The 27,297-nt window shown below is 36.2% G+C and overlaps 2 protein-coding genes and 1 long non-coding RNA gene across 4 annotated transcripts; 2 read left to right on the top strand and 1 right to left on the bottom strand.

Moving 5' to 3' along the window:
- Window positions 1–349: 349 nt before the first annotated feature.
- LOC103987694 (uncharacterized) lies at window positions 350–18,584 on the top strand. Its single transcript, XM_009406077.3, has 13 exons — window positions 350–880; window positions 2,013–2,162; window positions 2,268–2,480; window positions 2,567–2,656; window positions 3,505–3,621; window positions 7,813–8,082; window positions 8,270–8,426; window positions 9,572–9,649; window positions 11,485–11,585; window positions 13,049–13,219; window positions 15,065–15,139; window positions 17,166–17,261; window positions 17,982–18,584. The coding sequence occupies exons 1-13, from the start codon at window positions 482–484 to the stop codon at window positions 18,315–18,317; spliced, it is 2,253 nt and encodes a 750-aa protein (XP_009404352.2). The 5' UTR covers window positions 350–481; the 3' UTR covers window positions 18,318–18,584.
- Window positions 18,585–20,919: 2,335 nt separating this feature from the next.
- On the top strand, window positions 20,920–23,923 carry LOC135583212 (protein DEEPER ROOTING 1-like). Its single transcript, XM_065194028.1, has 6 exons — window positions 20,920–21,870; window positions 21,975–22,053; window positions 22,384–22,922; window positions 23,008–23,170; window positions 23,272–23,316; window positions 23,378–23,923. Exons 1-5 carry the CDS (start codon window positions 21,865–21,867, stop codon window positions 23,289–23,291), a joined length of 807 nt encoding a protein of 268 aa, XP_065050100.1. The 5' UTR covers window positions 20,920–21,864; the 3' UTR covers window positions 23,292–23,316; window positions 23,378–23,923.
- A 398-nt stretch (window positions 23,924–24,321) lies between these two features.
- LOC135680031 (uncharacterized) lies at window positions 24,322–26,781 on the bottom strand. Of its 2 annotated transcripts, none has more exons than XR_010515397.1 (3): window positions 26,351–26,781; window positions 25,712–25,804; window positions 24,322–25,636 (listed from the first exon to the last, which is right to left on the bottom strand). It is a non-coding gene; the product is annotated as an uncharacterized LOC135680031 (long non-coding RNA). The 2 variants fall into 2 exon arrangements; XR_010515396.1 differs by lacking the exon at window positions 26,351–26,781 and adding an exon at window positions 25,933–26,145.
- Between the last annotated feature and the right edge of the window lie 516 nt (window positions 26,782–27,297).

The raw sequence follows: 27,297 nt of genomic DNA, 5'->3' as shown, positions 1-27,297 counted from the left end.
GGACACCAAAAGATTCATTGCCCCATCTAATAACGTTGAGAGAATTTTACATATCAATCCTTTCAAATATTGAAATAGCAAAATGTTTTCCTTCAAATTTTATTATATCATATTATATACATTTAATATTTTGAAATTATGTATACTTATTCATTCAGATGTTAGCATTTGATCAATTCGACTCAGATGATTTGTATATATTAATTTGTAAGTTATTGAGTTTTTTAAGGATATAAATGTTGAATTGAAATGGGAATGAGTAAATAGAGAAATCATAAGGGATAGATATGCAAATGCATATGCAAATTGGTACAATTTTAATGAATGCTAACGGTGTGCGGCTTCGAAAGCGATTCCCATTCCTTTCGTCCGATCGGTTCTCTCCTCGTTGGATGCTATTAATCTCGGCCTTCGACTCCGTCGGAGGCTTCGGTGTGGCCTCCTCGTGGGATCTGGACCGTCGGATCGACATCGAGCGGTCATGGCGGTGGATGAGGTGTTCGCCACGGCCGTCGAGGACGGGCTGAAGCTGGCGAAGCGGGTCTACGCCGGGAAAGAACGGCAGTTCGCGGCGCCACCGCGGCCGGCCACGGGGATGGAGCGGTCGTCGGAGCCGTTCCTGCCGACAGCGCCGATGGTGTACGCGGTGATCTCCGACCCGGCGATCGTCGACAACCCGGACATCCCTAGCTACCAGCCGCATGTGTACGGGGCGTGCGACCCGCCGGCGCTGATCCCGCTCCAGATGGGGGATGTCGGGCTGGAGGTGGAGTGCCTCCTGGACGCGGCCTTCGTCGCCGTCAGCGGCCGGTGGCGGGTCCACTGCGTGATGCGGAACAAGAGCTGCGACTGCCGGCTGGTGGTTCCCATGGGCGAGCAGGTGAGAAAATCTGGTTCCTTTTGCCTCGATTCCGATGGCGATTCCGTTTTCTACTCTATGATTCCGTCAAATCTGTTTCCTAAGTGAAAATTTGATTTCCCTTTCTTGGAATTTACGTTAGGAAAAAGGTATCTAGTTTGTGAATGATGACTTGTCATTGCTAAGGTAAACAATTGCCTACCAGAACTCTAATCCCCACTAAGTTCTGTGAATGCTTTTGGACTACATAAACTAGTAACAGTTTGGTTGATGAAAATATCTTCATCTGCTGTATGATTAAAGATTTGATGCTCCAAAAGTCGCCTCGTGGGCAGGCATGACGTTCATAATCCCTGGTATGTTGTATTAGGTGCTATTATTGCATTATCAGCTAGATTGATGGGCTGGCGAGAATTGAGCTTGAAAAATTATCAATGCACGAGAGAGTGGGTAATAATAACACCAGAGAGACAGTGAGAAAACATGAAAGCTGACAATTTTACTTGTGTTCTGGGAATGGCGATGTATGCCCTGAGAAAAACAAGCATAAGTTGAGCTAGTGCTCAATATGTGAACGAGCAGTGGCATTTGAATTCTCCCAAAAATGGTTTTTGACAAATCTTTGTTAGGTGCCTAACCTAGACCAGAGCTGACTTTTAAGCTGTTGAATGTTACTTTAATAAATGAAATGTACTTTAGAGTGCTGCCAATTCTCATAGTTTTTGTTATATGTTTGTCTTCTTTGAATTGTTTGATCCTGAAATTATGTCTGCATGATAGATGACTTAAAATATCATATGGTTTAAGTGGATGACAGAAATCAAAGTTTGGCTGAAACAGATAGAAACTGCTGAGTCAGCTAAGATAATGTTAAATTTATCTTTGCCATTATCAATAAATTTCTTCTTTATAGTTTTTTATAACCATAAGTAGTGTGCAGTCTCATTCAGTGATTAAATGATGGTAGTGTTCTTTCTCATAGTTATTACATGATAGATCCGTTAAAGGTATACTCCTCTACCGAATTGTTTTATATGAAATGTCGACAGATTAATGAGAAATTCATTCTTTCTTTTGATCACTGGCTTATTTTCCTGCAAATATTTTGTTAGCTTTTGCTTTCTTCTCAAGCTAAGCATGGTTTGGCTAACAGGGTTCCATTCTAGGTGTTGAGGTTGAGGTTGGTGGAAGATCATACTATACCCAGGTGATTGAACTAGAAGACTATATCATGGAGAACACAGCTAAAATTGAAGGTGGTGGCCTCCTAAAGCCCCAGATGTTTTTCTTAACAATTCCCCAGGTGATTTAGTCATTCATCTTGGTCCCTTACTGATCACATGCTCTATTTCTAAATGATATAGATAATTTCATGTGTAGTCAACTTTTGTTTTGTCTCCCTTTTTAGGTCAATGGAGGATCAGAGATATCTATTAAAGTGAGATGGTCTCAGAAGTTAATTTATAAGGATGGCCAGTTTTTTATTGCTGTGCCTTTCAATTTTCCAGAATACATCACTCCATTTGGAAAAATTTTCTCAAAAAGAGAAAAGATTCACTTGAATGTGAATATTGGCACTGAAAAGGAGGTTATGTTGCAGACAACAAGCCATCCTTTGAAGGTGATAATGTGTGGTATGTTAGCAAACATATAAAGCAAATGAAGATGATCAGATCAGTTAATGGTATATTCCCATTTTTCTACCAGGAAAAAAGTCGCCAAGCGGGGAAGTTGACTTTTTTGTATGAAGCAGATGTTGAAAGCTGGTCAAATAAAGATTTTGATTTTTCATTTAGTGTAAGTTCCAACTTTCTGGGGTTCATAATTCTATAGAACTTTGAACTTTTGTCTTCCAAGCTAGGCTCTCTACAGCTTATTGTCACAAGCTGACAATTGTGTTCCAAATCACGGCGTTGCTCTCATAGTTTGCTTTAGTTATATATTATTCTTTCCTAAAAGGCAGCACAATGAGCAGGATCACATGGTAAGTTAAAGTTGAGAGACACTTGTACTTGACGGTAAAGCATATGGATTTTAGAATAATTTAAGATTGTAAATTATTCGGATCTGCATTATTCTATGTTTCATTTGTCAATTTATTTAGTTGCATGATATATATATATATATATATATATATATATATATATATATATATATATATATATATATATATATATATATTCATATGTGGTTTTACTTTTTAAAACTTGTGGAACAATGATGGGGGAATTAAGGGTCCAAATAAAATGACTCTCTGACATGACTTGAACAAATGAGCAGAAAACCACATAAATGATAAGAGTCAATAAATGCTTAACCAATTTATTATACAATGTTCAAAATGTGTATATATATGATAAGTGAAAAGAAGATAAATGTGTAACAGCTAGAGGTAACATAATACATTAGGAGACCTGTGTGCTAACTCTTTTTGAGAACTATGGTCAATTATACATGGATTTTATCCAAAGATAGCTTAGGAAAGATGGGCATAGTTCCTTCTACTATATTGATGTGAATATGACAAAGAAGACTACTGAATGTTCTGTTGCAGTTATTTGTTATTTGCCCATTTAATGCATTAGTTAATAGATAAGCAATTTTTACTACTTTTGTTATTACATTTCTTGTCCTATCTTGTACAGATTTGTTCAGATGATTTTTTCGGTGGCATACTCTTGAAATCTCCAACAACACATGACGTTGACCAGAGAGAGATGTTCAGCCTTTATCTTTTTCCAGGAAGTAACCAGAAAACAAAGGTTAATCTCTCTGTGAATTTCAATTTTCAACTCGAAGTATAGCTCCCTGTATTTTGTGCTTGCAATATAAATTTTGGCTTCAGATTTTCAATGACCAACACTGCAAGATTCTAACTCATGTTTCATGTAACAATATAAACTTTAAGTAGGCTAGCTTTTCAGAAGTAAGACAGGCTTGATAAATAATTGTAAAATAACAAGCGAAGCTAAGAAATTTGAGATTTTCCATTAAAAATTGTTGTTGTCTTGCTGATTGGACCAGGACTATGAAAAGTAAATGCTTGTTTTCTTGATGTCATCATCATTATGATCTTTACTTTCACATAAAATTTTGAGACGTTGAATTTAGAGAATATTTGAACCAAGGGAGGTCTTATTGAAATTTTGACATATTCTTTGACTATCAACAACAACTTTATAGTGGGTACACAATTCTTCTCTGAAAGACAACAGCTGCTTGGAAATTACTGAAATTACACTTCAAGGAAGTCTTTATTCTTAATTGTATAGAACCAGCTGCATGCAATTTTTTCCTGCCGTTTGGCTTTCCTGGTGTCAATTAGATAATCCAACAATCACATTCTCTTTTTCAATGTCGCCAACCTTCTTTTCCTTGTTCTTTCAGTTGGAACCTTTAACAGGAATTGAAGTATCTTCCATTATTTGCACACGCAATATTTTATTTTTCTCTGATATGTCCAGATCTTCTTTGATGATTTTTTTGCTCATTTTTCATGTAATTCTCTTATTATCACAAATACTGTAATCCTTATTTGTTCTTTTCATTTTATGATCAGCTAAGCATACCTGTCACTTACCACTAGTACATTAATTTTTCACACTACCTTTCCTGGTACCATTAACCAACCTTATGGTCCTCTCACTTCTAAAGTTCCAACTTCTTGAAGCATAATTTGTACCTAGTTGTAAAATTATTACGATAATGAGTTTCCTTTTGTTGGAATATGTATTTAATTATTGCTACATGCAACAGAATGCACCACTTCTTAACCACCCAAGCTTTTCTTATATAAACATTATCTTTTTCATTTCCTTCTTGTTGAATAATAGATCTAAGATAACAAATATTTTACATTTCTGGTCATTTTTGAACATTTTCTTCAACATTTCATGTACTAGTTCACTGTCTGGTAGTAGCGACTCGGAAACAGCTTTAAAATTTAGAATTCCTGATATAGTTTGTCCTAAAGGTCAATTTACTCTTTGGAGGCAGGTAGAGAGTACTAACAGAGATCATAATAGCCAGTTCATGCTTTTTCATACAAGCTTGCTGGAGGCAGCTTGCAACAGGTCATGCCTATATCTTTGGAATCTGAACTAGTCTACTGTCCTATTTCACTCATGGAGGTTTTTTTAAGAGAGATGAAATGATTAGTCCATCACTTATCAGTAGCATAAAAAAGTACAACATGGTTACTACAGACCGGCTGAGAATAGGCAATCAACTAACGACAATGAATTCTTCCTCCAGAATAGGGTATTAGATAGTGACTATAACCAACTCCCTCTCCAAGTTCATAAGGTTAAAGCCCTCTAGATCATTGTCCAACAATGACACATCATTCATCATTGTCCACAATACCTATCTATAGACTTCAAGCCTCTTATAATCCCAAATGTGAGCCCATGAGAGATTCATCTATAAGAGCATTCAACAAGACTACATTTGCTCTCTTCGATTTGCTGTTGGTGTCTCTCCAAAGATAGTATCGAGTGTCGACCATGGAATACCACAAGGGAACACCATCTATGCTTTATCTTCTTATATGATTGTCTTTAGCCAGTCTGATCTAATGTTTTATTAAAAGATATGAGCTAAATGATTGGGTTAGGTGCCATTGATTGTTTGGCCATAAGGTGCCCAAGTAAGTGCAACCAATGCTAACAAAAGCAACAACTTTTGCCTTTTTACTTTCACAAACATCCACAGAGTTAAAAAAACAGATATGTATATATATATATATATGTATGTATGTATGTATGTATGTATGTATGTATGTATGTATGTATGTATGTATGTATGGGCGAGGCGAGGCGAGACCCAAACGCCTCATATAAGGTCCAGGTGGCACGCTTCAGTAAGGCGTCGCCTGGTTGATATAGGGTAATCGGGTTTAGTTAAATGTGCGTTAGTTAGTTCGATTGAACCAACTAACGCACGTAGTTACCTCAAAACCTGTGCGCGACCTCAACTCCCAACCCTAGCATGTGCTTTCTCCCTCTGCCTCCTCCGCTGATGATTTTTCCCTCTGCCTTCGTCGTCGACGATTTCTCCCTTTGCCTTCGTCGCCGACGATTTCTCCCATTGCCTTCGAGTCTTCCTCTGTCGTCGATTGAGTCTCCTCAGCTTTTGCTGTTGTTCGCTATCTGCTGCTGCTATCGCTACTGTTGAACGTTGCTTGTTGCTATCCGCAACTCCGCTACCACTATTGTTGTCAATTGCTCCTCATCGCTGCTTCTCTTCTAAGTTCTGACTTCTCATTGTCGGTTTCATTGGGTGATCTTTTTTATCCCTTTTAACAGTTATACTCTTCCCTTCTAATTGTTGTTAATAGTAAATAATATACTATTAACAGTATATTATTAATTACTGTATAAAATAATCTTTATTTATTAGATTAATAATATTATTTTTTATATTTTAATATTTTAGAGTGCCTCACTTCGCTTGGATGAGTGCCTAGGGCGTTTTGGCACCTTTTGACGCCAAGCGTTTTTTAAATCACTGATATACGTATACGTGTACACATATATGTATACATATATACAGGGTTTGTTTTATCGTTCTGTATCGGTGTACTGATTGGCTATCGGTATGGTACATACTGATGTATCGACACATGGTATGGTAGGGTGTACCGACAGATATATATTGCCTATACCGATCCCTTGTTGGACTGGTATGTATCGTTGGTACCGAGCGATATATCATGGTACAACAAACCTTGCATATATATATATATATATATATATATATATATATATATCTTAAATAGAAAAAAGGATTGTTAGAAGTAGGACTTGAAAAAAGTAAGAAAGAAAGATCAACATATTAGAGGCCAAGGTGCAGTACCACCTTTTTTTAAGTGAGAGAATCATATGGTCAGAAGATGAGGCATTAGTGAAAGGTATGAGGAGAGACATTATTAATTATAATTTATGATTTATGGTTTTGGAAGTCCATTAACCAAATATTAATGTTTGTGTCAATCTTAATAGGTCGAGGCATTAGTGAAAGGTGTGAGGAGACATTATAAATATTAGTTTATGATGAATGGTTCTAGAAGTCTGTTAACGGAATATTTATGTTTGTGTGAATCTTAATGGGTTGAGTATTACCATTACTTTTGCGAGTATTACTATAAAAACCAGGGTTTGCCAAATAGGGTACAAGACTCGACTCGAAGATTTGTCGGGTCAGTATGTACTGGTCTATACCGTTGTACCGACACATGGTACACTAGTAAGTATTGGTGTTTTAGAGAGGAAGACAAAAGGGAGAAGAGGAGGGGACATTGGAGGACGAAGGAAGAAAGAGGGAAGAAGAAGAAGCGACGGTCCGCGGAGGAGGAGGAAGGAAGAAGGAAGAGGAAGAGGTGAAAGACTTACCTGGTGCAGTGAGGTCGCGATCACACCCTGGTCTAGTAGCCACTTGCGTGAGAAGCATAGCATCGGAGGCGACGCTCGCAAGCTCTACAGAGGCGGAGGTACCGCTCGTAAGCCCTGTGGAGGCAAAGTTGATGCTTGTGAGCCATGATGCTTGCGTGAGAAGTGGGAATTAGGGTTTACCACTTCTCTTATATGGCGAACTAGACCGAGGTGGGTCTATGTACCGGCCAATGCTTAGATTGGTACGTGTGCCTATTTCGTACTGGTCTGAGTGAAAAGGCGATCCCTAATCAAAACCCTGGTTTTTGGAGAATATTTTAGCATTATCATTTCTTGTTGGCACTATAGTCTCAATTATTTCCTTGTTTGCATTTTCTTCTGAAAATGATCTAAGCATTGATGCACAAAAAAGTAATACATAACATATAGTACTTGCATATATTTTGGAATTTAGGATACATGTAAATATTGTTTCACCAAGTTTTCCTTTTTTGTGAAAATGATTTAATTATGTTAGCTTGTAAATTCTCTATCTTTACTCTTTTGGTTCTAATGTGATAGGCCTTCAAAAATGAAGTTGTTTTTATCATTGACATAAGTGGAAGCATGAAGGGGAAGCCCATCGAGAATGTTAAGAGTGCATTATCTACATCACTGTTGGAGCTCAGACCAGGAGACTATTTTGATATAATAGCTTTCAATGCTGAGTTGCACTCTTTCTCATCCTGTTTGGAGCCTGCAACTGCAGATACGATAGAAAATGCTATCCAGTGGATGAACAATAATTTTGTTGCAGAGGGTGGAACAGACATAATGCACCCCTTAAATGAGGTAAACAAATATGACATATTACCATGTTGATGCCATCTGTTTGAATTTTTGTCTGTAGCAGTAGGATGTGCTTAACTTGCTCTCATGCATACATTAGATTCAATATTTGTGTTCTTTATTTCTTTTCTTTCTTACAAACATTGTAAGCAAATTCTGCATATTGATTCTTCTGATTCTTTCCTCATAGGCAGTAGGTTTGCTGTCAAGTACAAAAAATTCAATTCCGCAAATTTTTCTCATAACTGATGGAGCTGTTGAAAATGAGCGCAACATCTGTCAGACTCTTAAAACACATCTGGAAAATAGTGGATCAATTTCTCCTCGAATTTCAACGTTTGGTGTAGGTAATGATTAATTATAGTGAATATGAACACTCCTCTTCAATTTAGATGTTTGTGTGAAAAATCTCAACTGCTATTTCTCTTTTTGTTTTTCATGAAATTACATAGTGGTTTTAATAATCATAATCAGAATTATGAAACCAAAATGGTGGTAAAGGATTTCTCAGATTGGTCTGCTCTGGTTTTAACAACTGGCAACTTGCTTTTGATGTATTTTGGGTGTAATTGAAATGGTTGACAAAAAAAATTAAGCTTCAGACTGACTGCAAATGTAACTGCAAATGTAATAGCGGATCAATTTCTACTCGAATTTCAACTTTCGGTGTAGGTAATGGTTAATTATAGTGAATATGAACACTCCTCTTCAATTTAGATGTTTGTGTGAAAAATCTCAACTGCTGTTTTTTTTTTTCGTTTTTCATGAAATTACGTAGTGGTTTTAATAATCTGAATCAGAATTACGAAACCAAAATTGGTGGTAAAGGATTTCTCAGATTGGTCTGCTCTGGTTTTAACTACTGGCAACTTGCTTTTGATGTATTTTGGTTGTAATTGAAATGGTTGACAAAAAAATTAAGTTTGAGACTGACTGCAAATGTAACTGCAAATCAAAATTTTTTTCTTTGAAATAATTTGAATAACTACTCTTGTTGTTGATGGTTGTATTCATGGCCAGAACCATTATCTGCAACTAGAATGTTGCATAGTCCAGATCTTGCACACACTCAGAAGTGATCATTGTAATCTGCAACTTCACTGGAAATTTGTTTCCCGAATACTAAATGTCGCTAGCAAATCATTTCATTATATTTTAAATTTTATCACATGTGTAAGATAGTTCCTTTTATCTGATCTAGGCTTGTCTTTAAAATTTATCAATGATTACTATACAGTCCTTGCTTTTGATAGTTTTGAGAGGTAGGTTCTTATGAAAATCAAGGTTTTTATTCTATTTTTCCTCTCTGTGCTCTTGAAGTTTATGCTTTTTATACCTTGATTAACTTATCAATCCCTAAACTAATATTGTTTCGTACAATTATACTATTCATTTGTTGAACTACTATTTTAAGAAAAACCATCAGGGCTTTTCTCTGTACTAATTTAGACTCCCTTGTTTTTTTTTTGTCACACTGGAAATTCTTTATTAGGTTCTTATTGCAACCATTACTTCTTGAAAATGTTGGCATCAATCGGGAGGGGACAGTATGATGCTGCATATGATTCAGGTCAGTTGCTTTTTTCAAATTTGTTGGGTTCTTCAGGCACCCATATTATGGCTTCTTCCTCAGTATTATCCTTTCTGCAGAGACCGTGCTTGAAACCATTTCACTTGTCATGTATTTATATTTTTCTTGCCTGTACTTTTGTCCATCCATTGGTGATGAGATGTTCTTTGTCCATATGTTGGAAGCACTAAACATCGTTTTAACTAAAAGAGGATTGGAGACATTCAGAAGAAAAAAAAATTGGGCTAGTTTGCAAAATAGCACTTATATAGTTATAATATGGCATATAAGTCCAAAGATAATATAATTTTATTTTCGTGTTATTATGCACATAGAATAATAATTGAACGTATGCATTTCTTAGCCAAGAATATTTCAACTTATCTAAAAAATATATGATGTTTCCATATTTTCTATTTTTGTTTTTTTATAAAACTTTATTTTCTTAATTTAAAAATTAGTATTGAACTGACTTCAATCCATCATTTAATCTGGTCAATCCGACAAATTTTCGGAGCCAAAACCAGTCCCAATCTTGATCTAGTGAACCTTCACAGTTGATGTAGGGATACTGATTGATTATTATGACACGAATCTTAACTTTCTAGTTTTTTGTACAAGTATGAATGTAGGAAGTTAGAAAGTAATATATTAAAAGACGTTTTATCTTTCACATGACTATGTTAAGATAGATCTTTGGAGTTAATAGAAAAACCAAAATAAGAAGTGGTTGCATCTGTGAATAATGAAGGATTGTTCCTATTGATGATAAAATGTGGGAAAACCATTTTAAGGTGGTTTGAACTTGTTTGAAGGAGATCTAAAAATATACCAATTAGACAAGGTGAGTTAACTAGATTAGTGGTGTAAGAGATATAAACAAATGGATAAAAATATATTATTAAAAAAAAGAAAGAATTATATGACTCTTAATTTTACTAGTGTTATTTCAAAGTGCCTCAATTAGCAGTTTCTGAGTGTACTTGATCATCATCATCATCTTCTGTCATCTAATGGGTTTGGGCAGGTGGATGAGTTTTCATTTGTGTTCCCTCCATGTTAACAACTCTGTTCTTTTTGGAAACTTATCTACATTGATGTAGTAGATTTTCAACCTTGTCAAGTAGTAGATTATCCTACTTCTTTGAATTCATAAACCGACCAAGTGCAGGGTCTTGGTCATTCTAAACAAAACAGGCATCAAGCGTAACATTTTATAGTCATGTCACATTGTGATCTTGACGACTTCAAGCCTCTCACATGTCCTAAATGCTAATACAAGTGATGAGCAGTAATGTTTAATAACTATGTTTATGGTGCTTGTTGTCAATGTTTGTAACTAAGATTTATTATTAGATAATCCCAAGGAAACAAAGTTATAAAATTCTTTGGGATAGTGGTACTTTATATCTTGTGGTTTTCAAATGTAAAGATCAATATGCATTTTGAGTAAATTGATGTCTTCCTAGGGTAGGCCTAATTGGATCAATTTTGAATTATGTCATTTGAGTTCCCCTAGTAATTGTCTAAATCATCCTCCAGAATAAGAAATTTCCTTCTTTCTACCTGTAGCCTGTTAAAACTTTAAAATGGCATGTTGAAATAGCAGGTGGGCATTTAATGGTGGATTCTTAACCTCTGCTTTGTTAAATATAATGTTTTATTGTAGGTGGATGTGCCTATCCATAATAATGCATCTGTGTTAGCATTTTAGAAAATAGTGTTCTAGAGACATTATTGGTTGTATTTACTTAAATTTCTCAGATGATGTCGATCCTAATAGTTTTCTAGATTTCTCTTTTGTCAATCTAATTGCAGCTTTAATTTATCTCTAGATTTAATTGAAATGTGTATTCAAAGATGGTTTCATAGAGCTTCATCCACCATCGTTGCGAATGTGACTGTTGACTTCTTCAGTTATCTTGATGAATTTGAGGTATGTTCTGGAATAGTGAGTTTCTACAATTGAGTGCCAAGTGGTAACAGGGATGGAATACAGTGACCAATTGCCCCACCATTGTTTAGCAGAAACAGCACATCCCCTTCATTGGGCCTCTTTCATGTTCTAGGCCATATTTTTTACTTATTAATCGTGCATGCAAATTGAGGTGATTTCTCACATGGCTGTTGCCTATTATTTTGAAATTGAAGTTGCTCCAGAACTTAAGATGTTGTACTGGTTTCAATAGTGCAAGAGTTTCCATAATATCTCTTTTTTGTATTCTAAAATCTAAATTAATCTTGTAGGTCTCATCCATGTTGTGTGATATTGTTATCTTCTCTGTTACTTTATGCTTTATGTAATGCCCTTTACATCGCAAAGTCTCATTTCCTTGAATTATCATTATTTTTTACTATTTTTAATTGACAACGGTCACTATTTTTCTTAATGAGTGATGCATAAAAAATCATTACTAAAGCCAAATTATCAGAATGTTTCAGGCATGAAAAGTGTGGAACCTGACATCATAGGAGAAAGGATCAGCAATGGCTACTCAAATCTTTTAATGATGGTCATTTGCAATGCCACCATTCCCATTTCCCTCCTCCGTTTACTGACCTTAATTCTTAAGTTTCGTCTTTGTTCATGATGTCATGACCTTTCTCTTATGACATCATAACCAGCTTTCTGGAGTAGTATGTATACATTTGCAGACTAATGAGGGACTCTATGCATTCATTTCTTTTATGTAATGCCCTTTACATCGCAAAGTCTCATTTCCTTGAAATATCATTATTTTTTACTATTTTTAATTGACAATCTTCACCATTTTTCTTAATGAGTAATGCATAAAAAATCATTATTAAATCCAAATTATCAGAATGTTTCAGGCATGAAATGTTTGGAACCTGACATCACAGGAGAAAGGATCAGCAATGGCTAAAATCTTTTAATTATGGTCATTTGCAATGCCACCATTCACATTTCCCTCCTCCATTTACTGACCTTAATTCTTAAGTTTCTGGATTTCTCCTTTGTTTCATGATCTCATAACCTTTCTTTTATGATATCATAACCAGCTTTCTGGAGTAGTATGTATACATTTGCAGACCAATAAGGGACTCTATGCATTCATTTCTGGAGTAGTATACCAGCTTTATGGGCATGAAAATAGTGAATATTGAATACAATGTATAAAAGGATCAGTTGACATAGGTTTGTGGATTACACACCGCTTTGATAACTTCCAATTATGGCGAGTCCAACTTATTCAGGTTATTTGCCTAGCCAGATAATATGTAAGGTTTTGCTTTATAGATCCATTTTATCTCATTATCAAACAATTTATGATTCACTTGCTTCACATAAGGGCGTGCACTATTTTTCTTTTCAATGTTCTTTCTTATGGTCCTTTTTTTTGACAAAATAGTATTGAAGCTTGCTTGGTTTTCTTTCAGGTATACCCTATCCATATTCCAGATCTCTCGGGTCAATGCCCATTGATTATATCAGGCAGATGTTATGGCAAGTTCCCAGAAACTCTTCAAGCTAAGGGAATCTTGGCTGACATGAGTGATACTGTTATTGACATGAAGGTGCAGAACACAAAAGATTTCCCTCTTGAGAAAGTAAGATGCCTGTTTAATCCTTCTACTTTTCATCATATGAACTTATTTATGACATATTCACTATATTTTCCCTTGTTAGGATGTTCAATGTCAATTTTTTTGCCAAATATTTGTGGTATACATGACCATGGGGTTTCCTGCTGCTCTATGGTGCCCACTTGGCATCTGGTTGGAGTGGCATCACATGATGCCCATGCTGGCATGAACTGGCAATATATGCTGTGTCATGTGCCATGTTGTTGCAGAGCCAGTCATCATTAAAACTTTTGAGCACATATGCTTATTTTCAGAATTCCCCCTCACCCTGGTTCAAAATTCATATATAACTAGGTTCCCTTTATTTAATTTATTAAGAGCATCTTAGAGTATAGAGAAAACCACAACTGTGTTTAAATCTTACTTAAAAGTTTCAGTATATTTTATATGGTTTTCCATCTATCTGGAGAAAGATCTCCCTCTGCTACATTCAGTTGACTGAGAGAGAGAAAGATCTCTCTCTCTCTCTCTCTCTTTTGTCTTGATAGCCCAAGCCCTTAGGAATTGGGTCATGTCAGTAAACTAGGACAGCTTTGGTACCATAGACTCTGATATGCACTAGACAGAGAAAAAAAATGTTGCAACAAACTTGCACTTCTATCTTTTTCTCTTTGTAAATGCCTGTCATTATCTACATGCACAAAATTCAATGGCTATTTTGGAGAAAGGTTTCTTTATCACATTACAACAAGTTGAACTGAATTATGGCATATCTGTTGTTTTGTTAGATTTTCATATATCTGACACACCTTAAACATGGTGAACTAACGATGAGGACACAATGATTGTCACGTATGTAAACAACTCTTCCAAGCATGTTTAAGATTAATATTCAGAATATATATTTCCATTTATTTCTGTTTGGAGTGACCTGACCTTGATGCAATCCTCTTCACAAAAAAAGAAAAGGGGTACCATCTTCTTGTGGTAGTAGTTATTGGCCAATTAGATTTAGAACCACTATCTATCTTGATCTCTGCTTCTGTCGGTGAGATTCTGAGAGAGCTAATGTCTCACTGTGAATTTGTAGTTTCAACTTTCAACTGGGTATTGCCTTGCGTATTATGTCGTACATCTGGATGGAGTAAAGGTGCCTTGACATGCCTATTGAGTGGCTGACATCATTACTAGATCTTCTGTCTGATAAAATGTTTCAATTTGGATGTATACCTAGAAGAACATCTACTTTATCTTTAAATTAGAACCAATTTATTATTTCAAGTTGTCGTTCAGAATTTCTAGAAATGGAGAAAGAATAGAAGATTTAAATCAATCAAATCTGCAACTAAGAACTCACTGTGACATTTTTAGTTCATTTCATGGAAGAGAAAACATGAATACACAGCACTGTGACAGTTTTCTTTGTTAAAGTTGTCAAGTCATTTATGATAACAGTGTTATCCATCAATATTCTCTCAATTTTCAACAAAAACTTCAGAAAACTGATGAATGATGAGATATACACATTATGCCAATAATGATGGTACCTTCTTACAATCTCTGTACATCATTCTGAGGAGAGACAAGTACTTACAGCACCATATATACGGAGAATGACAAAGGAAGATGTATTCAGAGTGGAATCAGTACCATAGTTTATCCAACCACATTAAGTTGTAAGTTATAACATTCATGGAATGCAAATTTCTTTATTTAAAAAGAGAAATTTTAGGACAAAATTCCTATGTTGCAAATGACAGCTTTTTGCTTTTGGTATAATGTTTATGCCCATGTATTTGCCTTTTTATTCATATCAAAATTAGTAAAGAGAGAGATCAATAATTTTCCTAAGTAATGTTGTCTTTGCAGGCTTTTGTTAAGCAGCATATAGATCTTCTTACAGCTCAGGCATGGTTTTCTGAAAGCAAACAGCTCAAGGAAAAGGTTTGTTGCTACTACACCTAATGTGACACTTGTAACAAGAATTTCTTATATGACTATATCAGTTAAATATGCAAATTAACTAAATTATGTCATAACCTCATAGGTTTTTCATGCTTTTTTAGGTTTAGTTTAAAATATTATATTCTTGCTTTGACCTTAATGTGTGGCTAACTGTTTTGTATTAGCAGAGAAACCATTTCTGTGGGCCCACCATTATACTGATGTCGACTTTTATAACCAAGGTTTAAAGATTCAGGGGAAAAAAAATCCTGTTTTATGGTTTTTTCAGTGAATTATAATTTCGTAAGAGTAAATATTCAGTAAATATCAGTATGCTTTAGCTAGAAATCAATGAATAATGAATCAAAACACTTTTTAGATATTGCACAAGACTTCTTGCTACAAATTAGAAGTGATTCATTTGAAAGATAAGCATCAGATTTATCATTTATTTTAAAAAAGAAAACAATTTGGATCTTGAGAATGAGACTTCAATTTGTTGAGTTCCTACTTTGCATATTCAGTTACTAGTCTAGTCATGGTGTATATCTCGTGGACAGGAGCTCATATATTGTAATTTTTGCGGCTGTTAAGTAGCTCTACTTGTTCTTCTGATGGTTCTTGATCTTGTGGTTTGTATCAAGATGATGATTTCATAGCATTTTATGTTCATTTCTTTACCATTTGTGCAAAATGAGGATCCACACTCAATTCTTTTATCTTAATTTTGAAATATGAAAACTTGGTTATATGTGTAACCTTGTACATTCAAGTTTAATTGTTCAGTTAGCTCATGAACAAGAAACTTTTCTCTCAATTCAAAGATAGTCCAAAACTGTGGATTTATTTGATTTAACATTAAATTAGTACAAGAGAAAAAGATGAGGATATGCTAGAGTGAGAAGAAAAGAAGAAAATTGCAAGAAAGACATTTTTACAAGGCACAAAAGTCTCTAAAGTCCACTGAACTCTTTGTAGGCACATTAACTCACTAGCGAGTGAAACTTCTGTTTAACTTTCCAATAATGCAGTTTACGATAATTGATCTTTGGAAAATTCTCATATTGTTGGCTTTTCAAAGATTCCATCCATATCATGTGGATCTCCGCCTTGCCTTTGCTCTTTACTTCCTCCAGGTCTGCCACAACTTTGATATTTCCACTGAGAGCATATGGATTTCAATTGCTCTTAGGATCTTTATCCGACCATCCTTCGATAGAATGCTCGTTGGCTGTCGTCATCATCCTCAACCTGCCTCACCAATTGCATGTCGTATCAAATTGTCTTTACTTCTTATTTAATGCATAGCTGGAATGAGTCCTACACTTCAATGCAAGCCACATAGAGCATTTTGCTCTGTTAGAAGTAGGGGACTACATAGAGAACTAATGTGGGCTTACTTCTTTAAATTTGAGAAAATTTATGGACAAGATGGAAGTCTGCAGGTCTGCAAGTCCCACCTTAAGTACGCTGATGGTTTCAGCAACTCATTGTACTGTCATTTCCTTCGGCGGCCAATTTATGCTCAGCACCTTGACAAGGTTGTCCCCCTGGATGTAGTTACTAAAATGAATTAGTAAAAGAATTAATATATTAGGTATTATATAGGAGAGTGTTGGCACCCTGACAAGGTTGCCCCCTCGGATGTTAAGAGTTGGTAATGGCAACAACCTCTATGCTTGCATGGGATCATCTTCGATGACTTCTGTTTATGCTTGTATATTATTTACTTAGTACCTCACTATTTTTTATTATGCGAAGCAAATTCCATTTCTTTTGCTGAATTAGTAAGCTCAAACACAAATTAATAAGCTCAAACACTTGAAATTTTATTTTATCTCAGAAAAGTGAAACTAAGATTTTTTCAATATTGTCAAATAGGTTTTCCTTTAATTCGCCAAGACATAATTTTTGGTTTCACATCTGCTTGTTCGCTGTAGTGTTGCAGCCTGCTCCAATATTTAGATGGAAAATTATAAGTGCTGCTAGTTCTTATACTTTGTTTCTATTCTTTTTCATTCCATAGGTTACTAAATTGAGCATACAAAGTAGCATTCCATCGGAGTATACATGTATGGTCTTTCTTCAGAAGGAAACAGAAAAGGACGAGTCACTTAAAAAGGTATTGATGATCTAATAATTAAAATTTAAACTAATTTTTATTGCAATTTTCACTAATGTATTATTCTGGGCCTTCAGTATATTGTTTAAATGAAAGGATCTTCCCCATAAAGTAGTTATTCTACATGCCATAAACATTAAACTGAATAAGCATGCTAATGATTCTAAATTGTAAAGAGAGTTTGCATCACTGCTAATATTTATGGTCATTAGGCTTAACCGGGTATATGGCAATGTCTAACAATCATTTCTAATGAATACCTGCATGCCATCAGAATATTTCTTTTTCTGGTTTTTCCACTTCAGAATAGTTGTAGATAAAGAAAATTTTTAGATTCATACATTTAAGATATCATAATCATGTTATTTGAATTTTGAATTGCCTCACTTCTCATCCCTTACTGATGTCCTTTTAAGCAAATCTCCCAGTATTAAGTTCCATCATCAACAGCAAAGACTTTGGTAAGAGAACTCTGATGTGATAAAAGCTGGATACTTATTTTAGTTTCAACACTCCATAGATTTCTGCCTTTGATATTTTTCCATCATATATGTTAAATTTTCATATAAAAAAGATACCTACAGTTTTCTTGACCCTGCAATAATAATCATTTTGCTGACTATGCTTGAATTAAGTTCTAGGCAAACCTGCCACAACAAATTATGCATCATGTCTCACCACATCAATGCTTGAGCTGATGGAATTTGCAATACTCAACAGGTTAAGAAAAGAGATTCTCGAAAGCATGCTGGCTCCAAAGATAACTTGTTAATTTTGGTACGAGATATGGCCATTGGATTTGGAGATATAACTGCAACCATAGAAAATCACCCTACGGGGCTTGGAGAGCCTAAAGAGCCTGCCACCTCCCTCGTCTACAACAAGGCCATTGGCTGCTGTAACAGGATAGCCTACTGCTGCTGTTGCCCATGCTTCATAAAGACCTGCTCTAGGCTGAATGATCAGCTTGTGATTGTAATGACACAGCTCTGCACAGCCCTATCTTGCCTTGCCTGTTCAGAGTGCTGCACCGAGTTATGCTTCGGCTCCGATTAGTCCGATTTCTTCCCTTGTTCTGCACTTGTATATTATGTTATTAACTATGTACATTTGCCTATCGTTTACTCTCTGTTGTCAGTTGCTATAATGTATCGTATTTACAGTTGTATTTTCATCTGTATCATCTGATCCAAATCGCATAGAAGTGTCAAGAATAGCTTATGACCCTCATAGAGTACCAGGGGTCCTCTTCCTTTGATGCTACTGGCTTGTAAATTATGAGTTGTATTTGATAATATCAAGAATAGTTTTTTCCAAACAAAATACACTCATGGTTGAGGAATTCAAGTCCTAATCATTACCAATTTCTGCTGGTAGAACTGATCATACAAGCATATCTCAGGCAAAAGGTGGAACAGAGGTTGATGGCCCTATTGAATTATTGAATTATTTTGTTTACATGAACAAGAATTTATCTGCAGTTTTCTTTCTCAAACATTTAGAACACAAGAAAACAGATTGGAAGATGGAGTAGAAGTACACTGCCATTGTGAGACAAGTTTCCCAGTGGATTAAACAGACTTTTAACTGCATTCATTATTCTAACTTGTATCTTTTCTTGAGTAAATCAATTTTCTTTCTCAATTGAAAAAACCAAGGAAAATGTTACAAACAGAAAGTTGGTTCCTAAACTGGGATTTGTGAAGCTTACTCCACTAAATTTCAGAAGTGGGCATAAGTACCTTTTTCACATCTAGTCAGCTTGGAAATGCATCATCATTATTATCAACATTTAGAGTAAAAAAGAAAAAAAAAATTATAGAAAGAAACTTGAATGGGAAAACAACAGCTCTCTTGTTTCCTTCTTCTTTCACATGCTTTGATGTCATTGCTGAACTCCAACTCACTCTTATTTTGAAGCCTGTGGTAAAACCTTAAAACTAATTTAAATTTATTTTAAATAGATCATAAATTGAAGAGGAATTCGCTGACTGTAGCTTTATCTTTTGTTTCCTTCACTTGCTTTGATGTCACTGCTGAGCTCCTCCTCCTTCTCCTCACACTTTTTATCTTCAAAAGCCAGTGGCAAGAAGTCAAACCATGCCATGTCTGTGGCCTATGAAACTCTAAATATGTACACACATTTTATGAATGATAGTTGTGATCTTTCCATTTTGGGGAGGTATCTTGTGGGTTCTCTAGGCACCTTGGAACCCTAACTTGTGTGCAGCAGAGCAGCTTTGACGAGCTCACATGGCTTCCTCAATGCACTTTCTCTTGGACTGAGGTGGCTTGGCTCTCTTCTACTTGGGACTCTCCTCCACACTCAACATGCATCTCGAAGGAGATGGAGGAAACCCTACCCGTCGCCGGTTAGTCCTCCAGTGGACCACATGGGAGAGCTGTTCAATCTCTTGCACCCAGGAAAATAAAAAGGATACGGCAGTCAGCTCCCATCGATGCTCTCACATCTCTTGCTTCAATGGAGCTTCCTCTTCACCTCTGTGAAAAGCTGCTGTAACCGTGCGTGATTGATTGCAATCAAACAAATGCAATCGCTTGATACTGTTTTGTTGCCTCTACAAGTATGCATGCTTCTCTCCTACCGCTTGTGATTCTGGGTTTTGATGCATTAATCCTCATTCGAACTTTTAGTTTGCTTTTGGTTCCTTAGATGATGCATAGAAGAACGATTATTGATCTCCTTTCCATGACGCTTTTATCGACTGCACTACAATGTGAAGGCTGTTCGAATTGGATCTTTCTTGTGATCGTGTCAAAATAATCATCTTTATAGTTTTATTGCGTCAGTGTGGGTGTGTTGAGTGCGAGTGATGCGAAGCTTAATGTCGTGGATCAGATTACAGAAGAAGCTACAGATCATATCTAAGAGTTCATAGTCTCTATGCTGCACAGTAGAGCTACTGGAACCTGAAATTTGTATCAGATACCATCTCCCAGATCTAACTTGTGAACCCAAACTTGATGAGGACTGGAGTGTATGATGGATAGCCTTTGGAACTGTAGACTTATGCTACAGTTCTAGTTGCAATAGCTGCACTTCATATCTGATGCTGAAATATTTTGATATGTGCAATGAACCTCCAAGAGTTAAGCCATAGGAATTGATGGTCAGATTAGAACAAGAACAGTAGGTTGAGGCAAAGAAAAAAAACTTTGGAGGTCCATGACATCCCAATTCATGTTCAGGAATGTTTATTCCAAGCATTGGCACCTCAAGACAGATAATACTCATGTAACCTTGCAAAATTGTGAAATAACTTATCATATAGAATGTTCAAATCATATTATATAAATAAATAAATATATATATATATATATATGGAATAAACATCTTAAAGATGAAAAAAAAATACTTAATCATAAGTTAAGCTTATCTATAATCATTATATAGTTATGTGGATTCACATTGTTGCATCCTTTAATGTAGGGGGACAATAGTACTCTGTCCTTGCATATAGTTCAGAGTGTCCCACATGATATTTGATTTTGAGAACATTAAAAAGAACAAATTGGTTTAGGAAAAATTGTAATTGATCAAGGGCCAATTGGGTCACAATTGACCCAAATATTATCATAATCATGATGTCTTCTTAACCTAAAAGTGATCATTCTCTAATAATCAATTGATGGAGATTAAAGTCAAGAAATATAGAAAAGTCTCATAACATATGCATAACTACACTGACAAATTACCCTAGAAATGCTAACTATGTCTTTGTAAGCACATGAAACATCTTTCTTGGTTTGCTTATTCTATCAAGAGCTTGGAAAAGTGGAAAGTTCACAAGCCTAGCTAGAAACCCTGAGGTGGAAATGGGTTAAAGGCTGTATGTAACCAAGGAAACAAGCAGTCATGTCCAAGCCTTATCCTTTGAAGGCCCTGTCTGGCCATGGTTGTCTGTGTTCCAGCAGGGTTGTGATTTCCAGGGAAGAATGTGGGTGTTGAGAAGGAATGAGATGAATTTATCTGCATATTCTTCTCCCAGGTTGCTCCAGAGAGAGAGAGAGAGAGAGAGAGAGAGAGCATGAAAGAGTAGGTGACTGCTAATGTTAATTGAGCACCCCAAATTCCCTACAACTTCTCAGTGATTACTTCTCTTCTTCTATGTCAATCAAATGTCTGCAACTTCAAGGGCTCATCTGCAGCAAAAGCTCAAGATGCAGAAGCTAATGTCAGAATCTTATGCTCACAATGCATGTGTGTTGCAAACCAAATGCCATGGTCGTGCAACATCTATTAGGAGATGTGTGGAAGAAGGGTGGCTTAGGTGGCTAAAAACATTATTTTTTTATCTGTTGTAGAGAGGGAGAGAGAGAGAGGAAAAAGGATGTCTCAGGGGCTTGAAGTCTCTGTCTAGGGACTTGGACAATAGGAAATGATGCCATTAGACCAGCAGTATAGATTAGACATGGGATTCTGAATCACTGCTCTCCCAGTCTATTTAACCATCCACACTCCCTATTGGCTGAAGACCAGAGTTGTGAGGATATCTGTTCTTTCTTTTCTTCCATTATATTCACAGACACTCTTGGACTACAGAGAGGGAGGCCTTTGCTGTCTAGTCCTACTGAAGAAACTATGAGAGTAAGGACTAGAAACTCTTGAAGTAGCTTTTATGTTTAAAGCCAGGAATTTTGCTTTTCCATGTTGCTGTTAGGGTTCCAATAGCACTTGAGTCTTGTATTCAGATCCTCAGCTGGGTGCAAAACAAGTTTCATGGCAGACAGGAGAAGAAGAAATTTGATGCTGGAGTGAGTTCAGCCCATTGTAAGTAAAGCTCACTTCACTTTTGGATGAAATAGTTTCTGCCATGTTTGCATTTGTGTCTGATACAAGTGATTGTTGTTTCCTCCATCAGTTTCCAGTGGTTTCCACTAAATAAGTTATATATATCTCAAAATAACTATGAATTTTATGTGTCTGTTCTTTGTTGCCTTTTCTTTGATATTATATTGTAGAGGATTCTGTAGATGCTAAGAATATCACCAGTTCATCATGTCTTTCACCTTTCACTACAACAGATGATTATAACATTGATCAGTGGCTACAAAAATTCAGCTTTGCTGAATGAAAACTGATATCAATTGTGTTCTTTAGATGCTTCAATGTCTGGCAATCAGAAAGAAGGACCCAATGACTGGCCACAAGCACTGTTGACAATTGGGACATTAGGCAACAATGATCTGAAGGAAGAATCTCATAGAGTTGAGTACTCCCAAGACTTGGATTCCTCACAAGATTTATCGGACTTCACGATCGAAGAGGTTAACAAACTACAGAAAGAACTAAAAAAGCTTCTGACACGCAAGTCGAAACTCAAGTCCAATGGATCGGAGATCGGTGAAGAAGATCGAGCTAACCTGCCACTGAACAGATTCCTGAATTGCCCGTCAAGCTTGGAGGTCGATAGGACAGCAAACACAAAGCATGAGTGCTCGGAAAATGAGAACAATGGTGACCTCTCGCCGAATACCAAGATCATGCTAAGCAAATTGAGAGATGCTTTGTTGGGCAACCGCAACGTGATCAAGAAGAAATCCATCTCCTTTCTTCTCAAGAAGGTGTTTGTATGCGGTGGTGGCTTTGCACCAGCTCCGAGCTCTAGGGATCCTGCGCCTGAATCAAGGATGGAGAAGGTATGAATCCATGCATTGCAAACCAACCAAAATTTTCGGAATTGATGGTGAAATTTTTGTAGTGCTTCACAATGCTGCATAACAGATCTTGAGGGCAATTCTTGATAAGAAGATGTCCCAACCAAACTCTGCTCCAGCTTCATCAAAGAAGAAATACTTGGAGAACAAACCAGCTGAGAGAACAAGGGAAGGAGAAGAGGAAGATAAGAAGAAAGCTCAGTGTAAATGGGTCAAGACAGATTCAGAGTGTAAGTTCAGTTACTGTTGGAATTTGAGCACTAGCAACATGTGGTAATGCATGTTTGAACACCTGCTAAATGGAAGATTGGCTTTTTTACCTTTCCTGCAGTCATTGTTCTAGAGATCTAGAGACCAATTGACAAAGATGATCTCGGTAAGTTCTCAAAAGCTCTTCATTCTTAACTCGATTTTGTCTAATTTCCCGGTTCATGCAGGTGTAAAGTTCTATACATGAAGGAAAACCTCAATGTTACATAGAATAAGAAACACATGCAAACATGCATTGGATTGTTACAGAGTAGCAGTATGGTCGACGAATTCTGCTGATAAACTTGCAAAGGCTAAGTCGAAGAAGGTTCGGTTGTACCGTGACAATCAAATCGAACATTTCTTACCATTAACTTTCGCGGTGTCTATAGGACAAATTTTGGAATAATTCAGCACATTGTTTGATGAATCATCTTTTCCTTGTGCACATCTAAGGCAAGATTAAAGAAAATAAGAAACTATTAGTTATGCTTCCATCAGATCTTTTGTCCAATGTAGGCTGAAGCAAAGAGGTAGTACCATAGTTAGATTCTTCGGTATTTTTGGTCTTATTGTACATGCCACTAACCAATTATTTTTGCTCTTGATGTACATGCCACTAACTTGGGGAAGAGCTTCAGGTACATTCCCCTAACTTGATTGGAAAGCCGCATACCAGCATAAGTTTGTGAGTGTGTGCCTCTGGGGAGAGGTAAGAGTGTGAAGAAAGCAAATCCCTGCACCTTTGGCAAATGCCAATGTGATTTAGACACAACAGTCTATACCATACAGGAACAATCTGGAACCACAGTAAATAACTTGTCAAAGTAATGTGAATATTAGAATATATACATGATTGTTTGGCATCCTGGATTAACACTTTTATCTGTGATTGCATACAAATCAGTGTTTTAGATGTTAGAAAAAGTTCTCCATCTCTCTGAATCTGAACAGACAAGTATGAACTCATAAACCACATCGGCAACTAGAAATATAATACTAATAAGGACTCATTTTAGATTGTTTAACAGAATGACATGAGCAGAATGGCATATACTTGAGCCAAAGATTTCACTTGTCAGTAAGTTCTTGCTGCAGTATCATATCCTTGGAAATATTTGTTTGGCACATCATAAAAATCACAAATGACACATTTTATCCGCTTTTCTTCCTTGTCGGCAAGGAAGGTCTGAAATGGTGAGCTTGAAATGTATATTTTCTAGTGCTTTTTCAAGCTCTGTTTATTTTTCTGCAAAAACATTTGTTGGTGCATTTCATACTCTTCTGTTGAGCTCTTGAAATCCTTGAAAGAATGGGATTCCAGATTCAATTTCTTTCAAAGATCCTAGAATATCACAACCTTGATGATGCACTTCAGCACTGAAAATATATAATATCAAAATGGTGTTTAAGGAGGGTCAAAATGTATAATATCACTGCTGCAGATTACAAGACTATTTCTATAAGTCGAACCAGATCGCTCGGGTAGTAGTTCAAAAACAAAATCGGCATGCATTCTTTCGATGCATTAACTGCTTAGATTTGGAACTATTACTAGCTAATGCCATCTGATTTTAGCAATTTTTATCCTACAATTGGTTTCGACATATGCTAAACTTTTCGATCATTGGCTTGTTGTGCTTTTCAAGATCTTTGCTAGATCTGTAATGAACAATCTGTTCTCAATTTCATATTTCTTGAAAAGAATTGTTGGTAAAAACCTGGTAAATTGTACTTATAAATGAACTCTACCTCAGATCTCGAAGCTAATTGAGTTGCAGAGATCAGCCTGACAAGCTATTTTAGTTCATGTATCTGCCTCTTTACCCTCTTACCAAACTTCATTGTTCCCTCCCCTTGTTCACCTTCTCTTCCACTATATGAATGGCTGAGGGGGTCATAGAGGGAGGGAAAACATTAGAAGAGTAGAGGGTGAAACATTTGAAGCATCATATGCCAAGCATTTGGCAGAAACTAAGGGAAGAAGAGATAGAAAAGGAGTACAAAGGTAATGAACTTTTTCTTGAGTTCTTGTGCAAAACGTTAGCTAAACAAAACAAAATGATGAACTTTAAAAGATTTGGGAAGACCTTCTCACAATTGATCTTCTTTTCTTTTCTAGTCTTTTTCTGATTTGGTTGACTAAATCCCCTCTATGTTTTGGCCAATCTTTTTCTTACTAATCATCATGAAGAACATGTGAAGACCTCAGTGCATCTTTTGGTTCTTCATGATGCAAAACTGATGGCTTTCTTGAGTCAACAGGAAAATCTTTCCTGAACTCAAACAGCTGTAGATTACAGTGCTCTGATACTACCTACTATCATCATGCCTAGAAACCTCGGGTTGCTCCTCCGCCGGAGCATGGAAAGCTCGATATCACCCGGTACTCGTCGCTGACGATCAGCCGGTGCCGGCTCTCCGCGCTGCAAAATGCCGTCTCCCCTCTGCAACAACAGTTCCACAACATATTGCCTTCTTGATCATCAAAAGCAATCCACTTGAATCGACATGCAATTCACCTGTACATGCAGATGTCTTCCCCGTGCAACCTCTTCCCGCACCAGTAGCAGCGGCCAAGGAAGTCGGCCACCTGAAACCTCGTGGCTTTATCCCTGCACAGAGAAATATTTTTTCTATGATTTGAACCATAATAATCTGACGAAAATGAAATCTCTTTGAACAAAAAATTTATTTTCATGACTTCAATCCATGTTTCTCTCTTAAACATGAAGACTTCCACCTTAACAAAAACACAAGTCATGATCTTCCACTGCAAGATAAGTATAATCCACCGTCGTATCTCTTCTTTTTCTTTCTTTTTGATACATCGATATTGATCGATCTATCAATCTTATCACAATATCGAAATAGATCCGCACTCAAAACGACTATCCTTACTTTTTATTATGCTTTGACATTGTAATATGTAATCGTTGGTCCTCACTGAGATTAATCTTAGATTAGTTAGACTTCACGAAAAGTAGAAAGTCTGAATCAATCCTGCTTTACAAGCATCTGAACTTAATTGTACTGCACAAAGCCCACCACCACTCACTGTTTGCTCATGCTTCGAGAGTGTTGGTGGGATAAGACACTGCACACTCATGTTCTTCGAAAGAAGACAGTGGGGGTGTTGTCAGGAAGGGCCAGTCACATACCTAACAATCCGTGCGTGGCACTCATTCTCTGGCCGTCCCTCTCCTCTCCTCTCCTCTCCTCCGCAACCTTCTTTACATCACCTTACAGTGCCATGGTCTCTGCTTTTCCTAACTTTCATGTCCCTGTGTGCCTTGAATTCATGCCACCTGCTGCACTTCTTGAACCTGTTCTCTTATCTTTTGGAAAGTAAGCGTTGGAAGCTTGACTTTGGTCAAAGTGACGCCGGATTCTCGGTGCTAATAGCATCCATGAGCCGAACTGAGCTTTGCTCTGCAGGTACTACCAATAAATGCTTCGACCACAGTGCGTCACATGCAGCTCCTACAGTTCATCAGAATGCAAGTCTCGAGTTCGATTTGCCATGGGCGTGAAGGATTGATTCCTTTGCCGGTTTTACTGCATACAATGTGACCTATCAGTTGTGCTTTCCCAACATTTATCTTTCCACCAAGTAGTAAATTCTCATAAATGACAAAATTTGATAGGAAAAGGAAGAGGAAGACCAACCTCCTTTTCAAAAGATCATATTTTGATTACAAGTTTAAGATCCCTTTTTTTCCCACTCAATTTGTTCCATTTGCAATACAGAAAAAAAAAAATATATATATATATATATAATTTTCTTAGAAAATACTCATATTTTAAGTATTTTTCAAATGATAGCCTCATTTTACTTTTTTCAAATATTATTTTAATTTAAAAAATACTCAAACTGTCTCAATCAAACTAATTATAAATCTAAAATTATGATATTACAATAGTCTATGAACAATGACAATCCAATAATATATCAATAAAATAATATAAATATTGTTGAAAAATACTGTAAATGACCACTATCATAATTTAAAATTGATAAAAGATTGATGAAAAAATTTGACCAAAAAATATTTGAGAGGTTATATATATATATATATATATATATATATATATATATATATATAAT

The sequence above is a fragment of the Musa acuminata genome, chromosome BXJ1-1, assembly GCF_036884655.1.
Source record: "Musa acuminata AAA Group cultivar baxijiao chromosome BXJ1-1, Cavendish_Baxijiao_AAA, whole genome shotgun sequence".
NCBI classification, from domain to species: domain Eukaryota; kingdom Viridiplantae; phylum Streptophyta; class Magnoliopsida; order Zingiberales; family Musaceae; genus Musa; species Musa acuminata.
This window is presented reverse-complemented; position numbering and strand designations above follow the sequence as displayed.

Excerpts from the sequence above, each read along its gene's own strand:
- LOC103987694 (XM_009406077.3), top strand. The coding sequence starts at position 482 with ATGGCGGTGGATGAGGTGTTCGCCACGGCCGTCGAGGACGGGCTGAAG. Across the intron at positions 3,622-7,812 it reads GAAGTAACCAGAAAACAAAG|GCCTTCAAAAATGAAGTTGT; the intron begins GTTAATCTCTCT and ends CTAATGTGATAG. Across the intron at positions 17,262-17,981 it reads AGGACGAGTCACTTAAAAAG|GTTAAGAAAAGAGATTCTCG; the intron begins GTATTGATGATC and ends AATACTCAACAG.
- LOC135583212 (XM_065194028.1), top strand. Across the intron at positions 22,054-22,383 it reads TGGAGTGAGTTCAGCCCATT|ATGCTTCAATGTCTGGCAAT; the intron begins GTAAGTAAAGCT and ends TGTGTTCTTTAG. Across the intron at positions 23,171-23,271 it reads GGTCAAGACAGATTCAGAGT|TCATTGTTCTAGAGATCTAG; the intron begins GTAAGTTCAGTT and ends CCTTTCCTGCAG.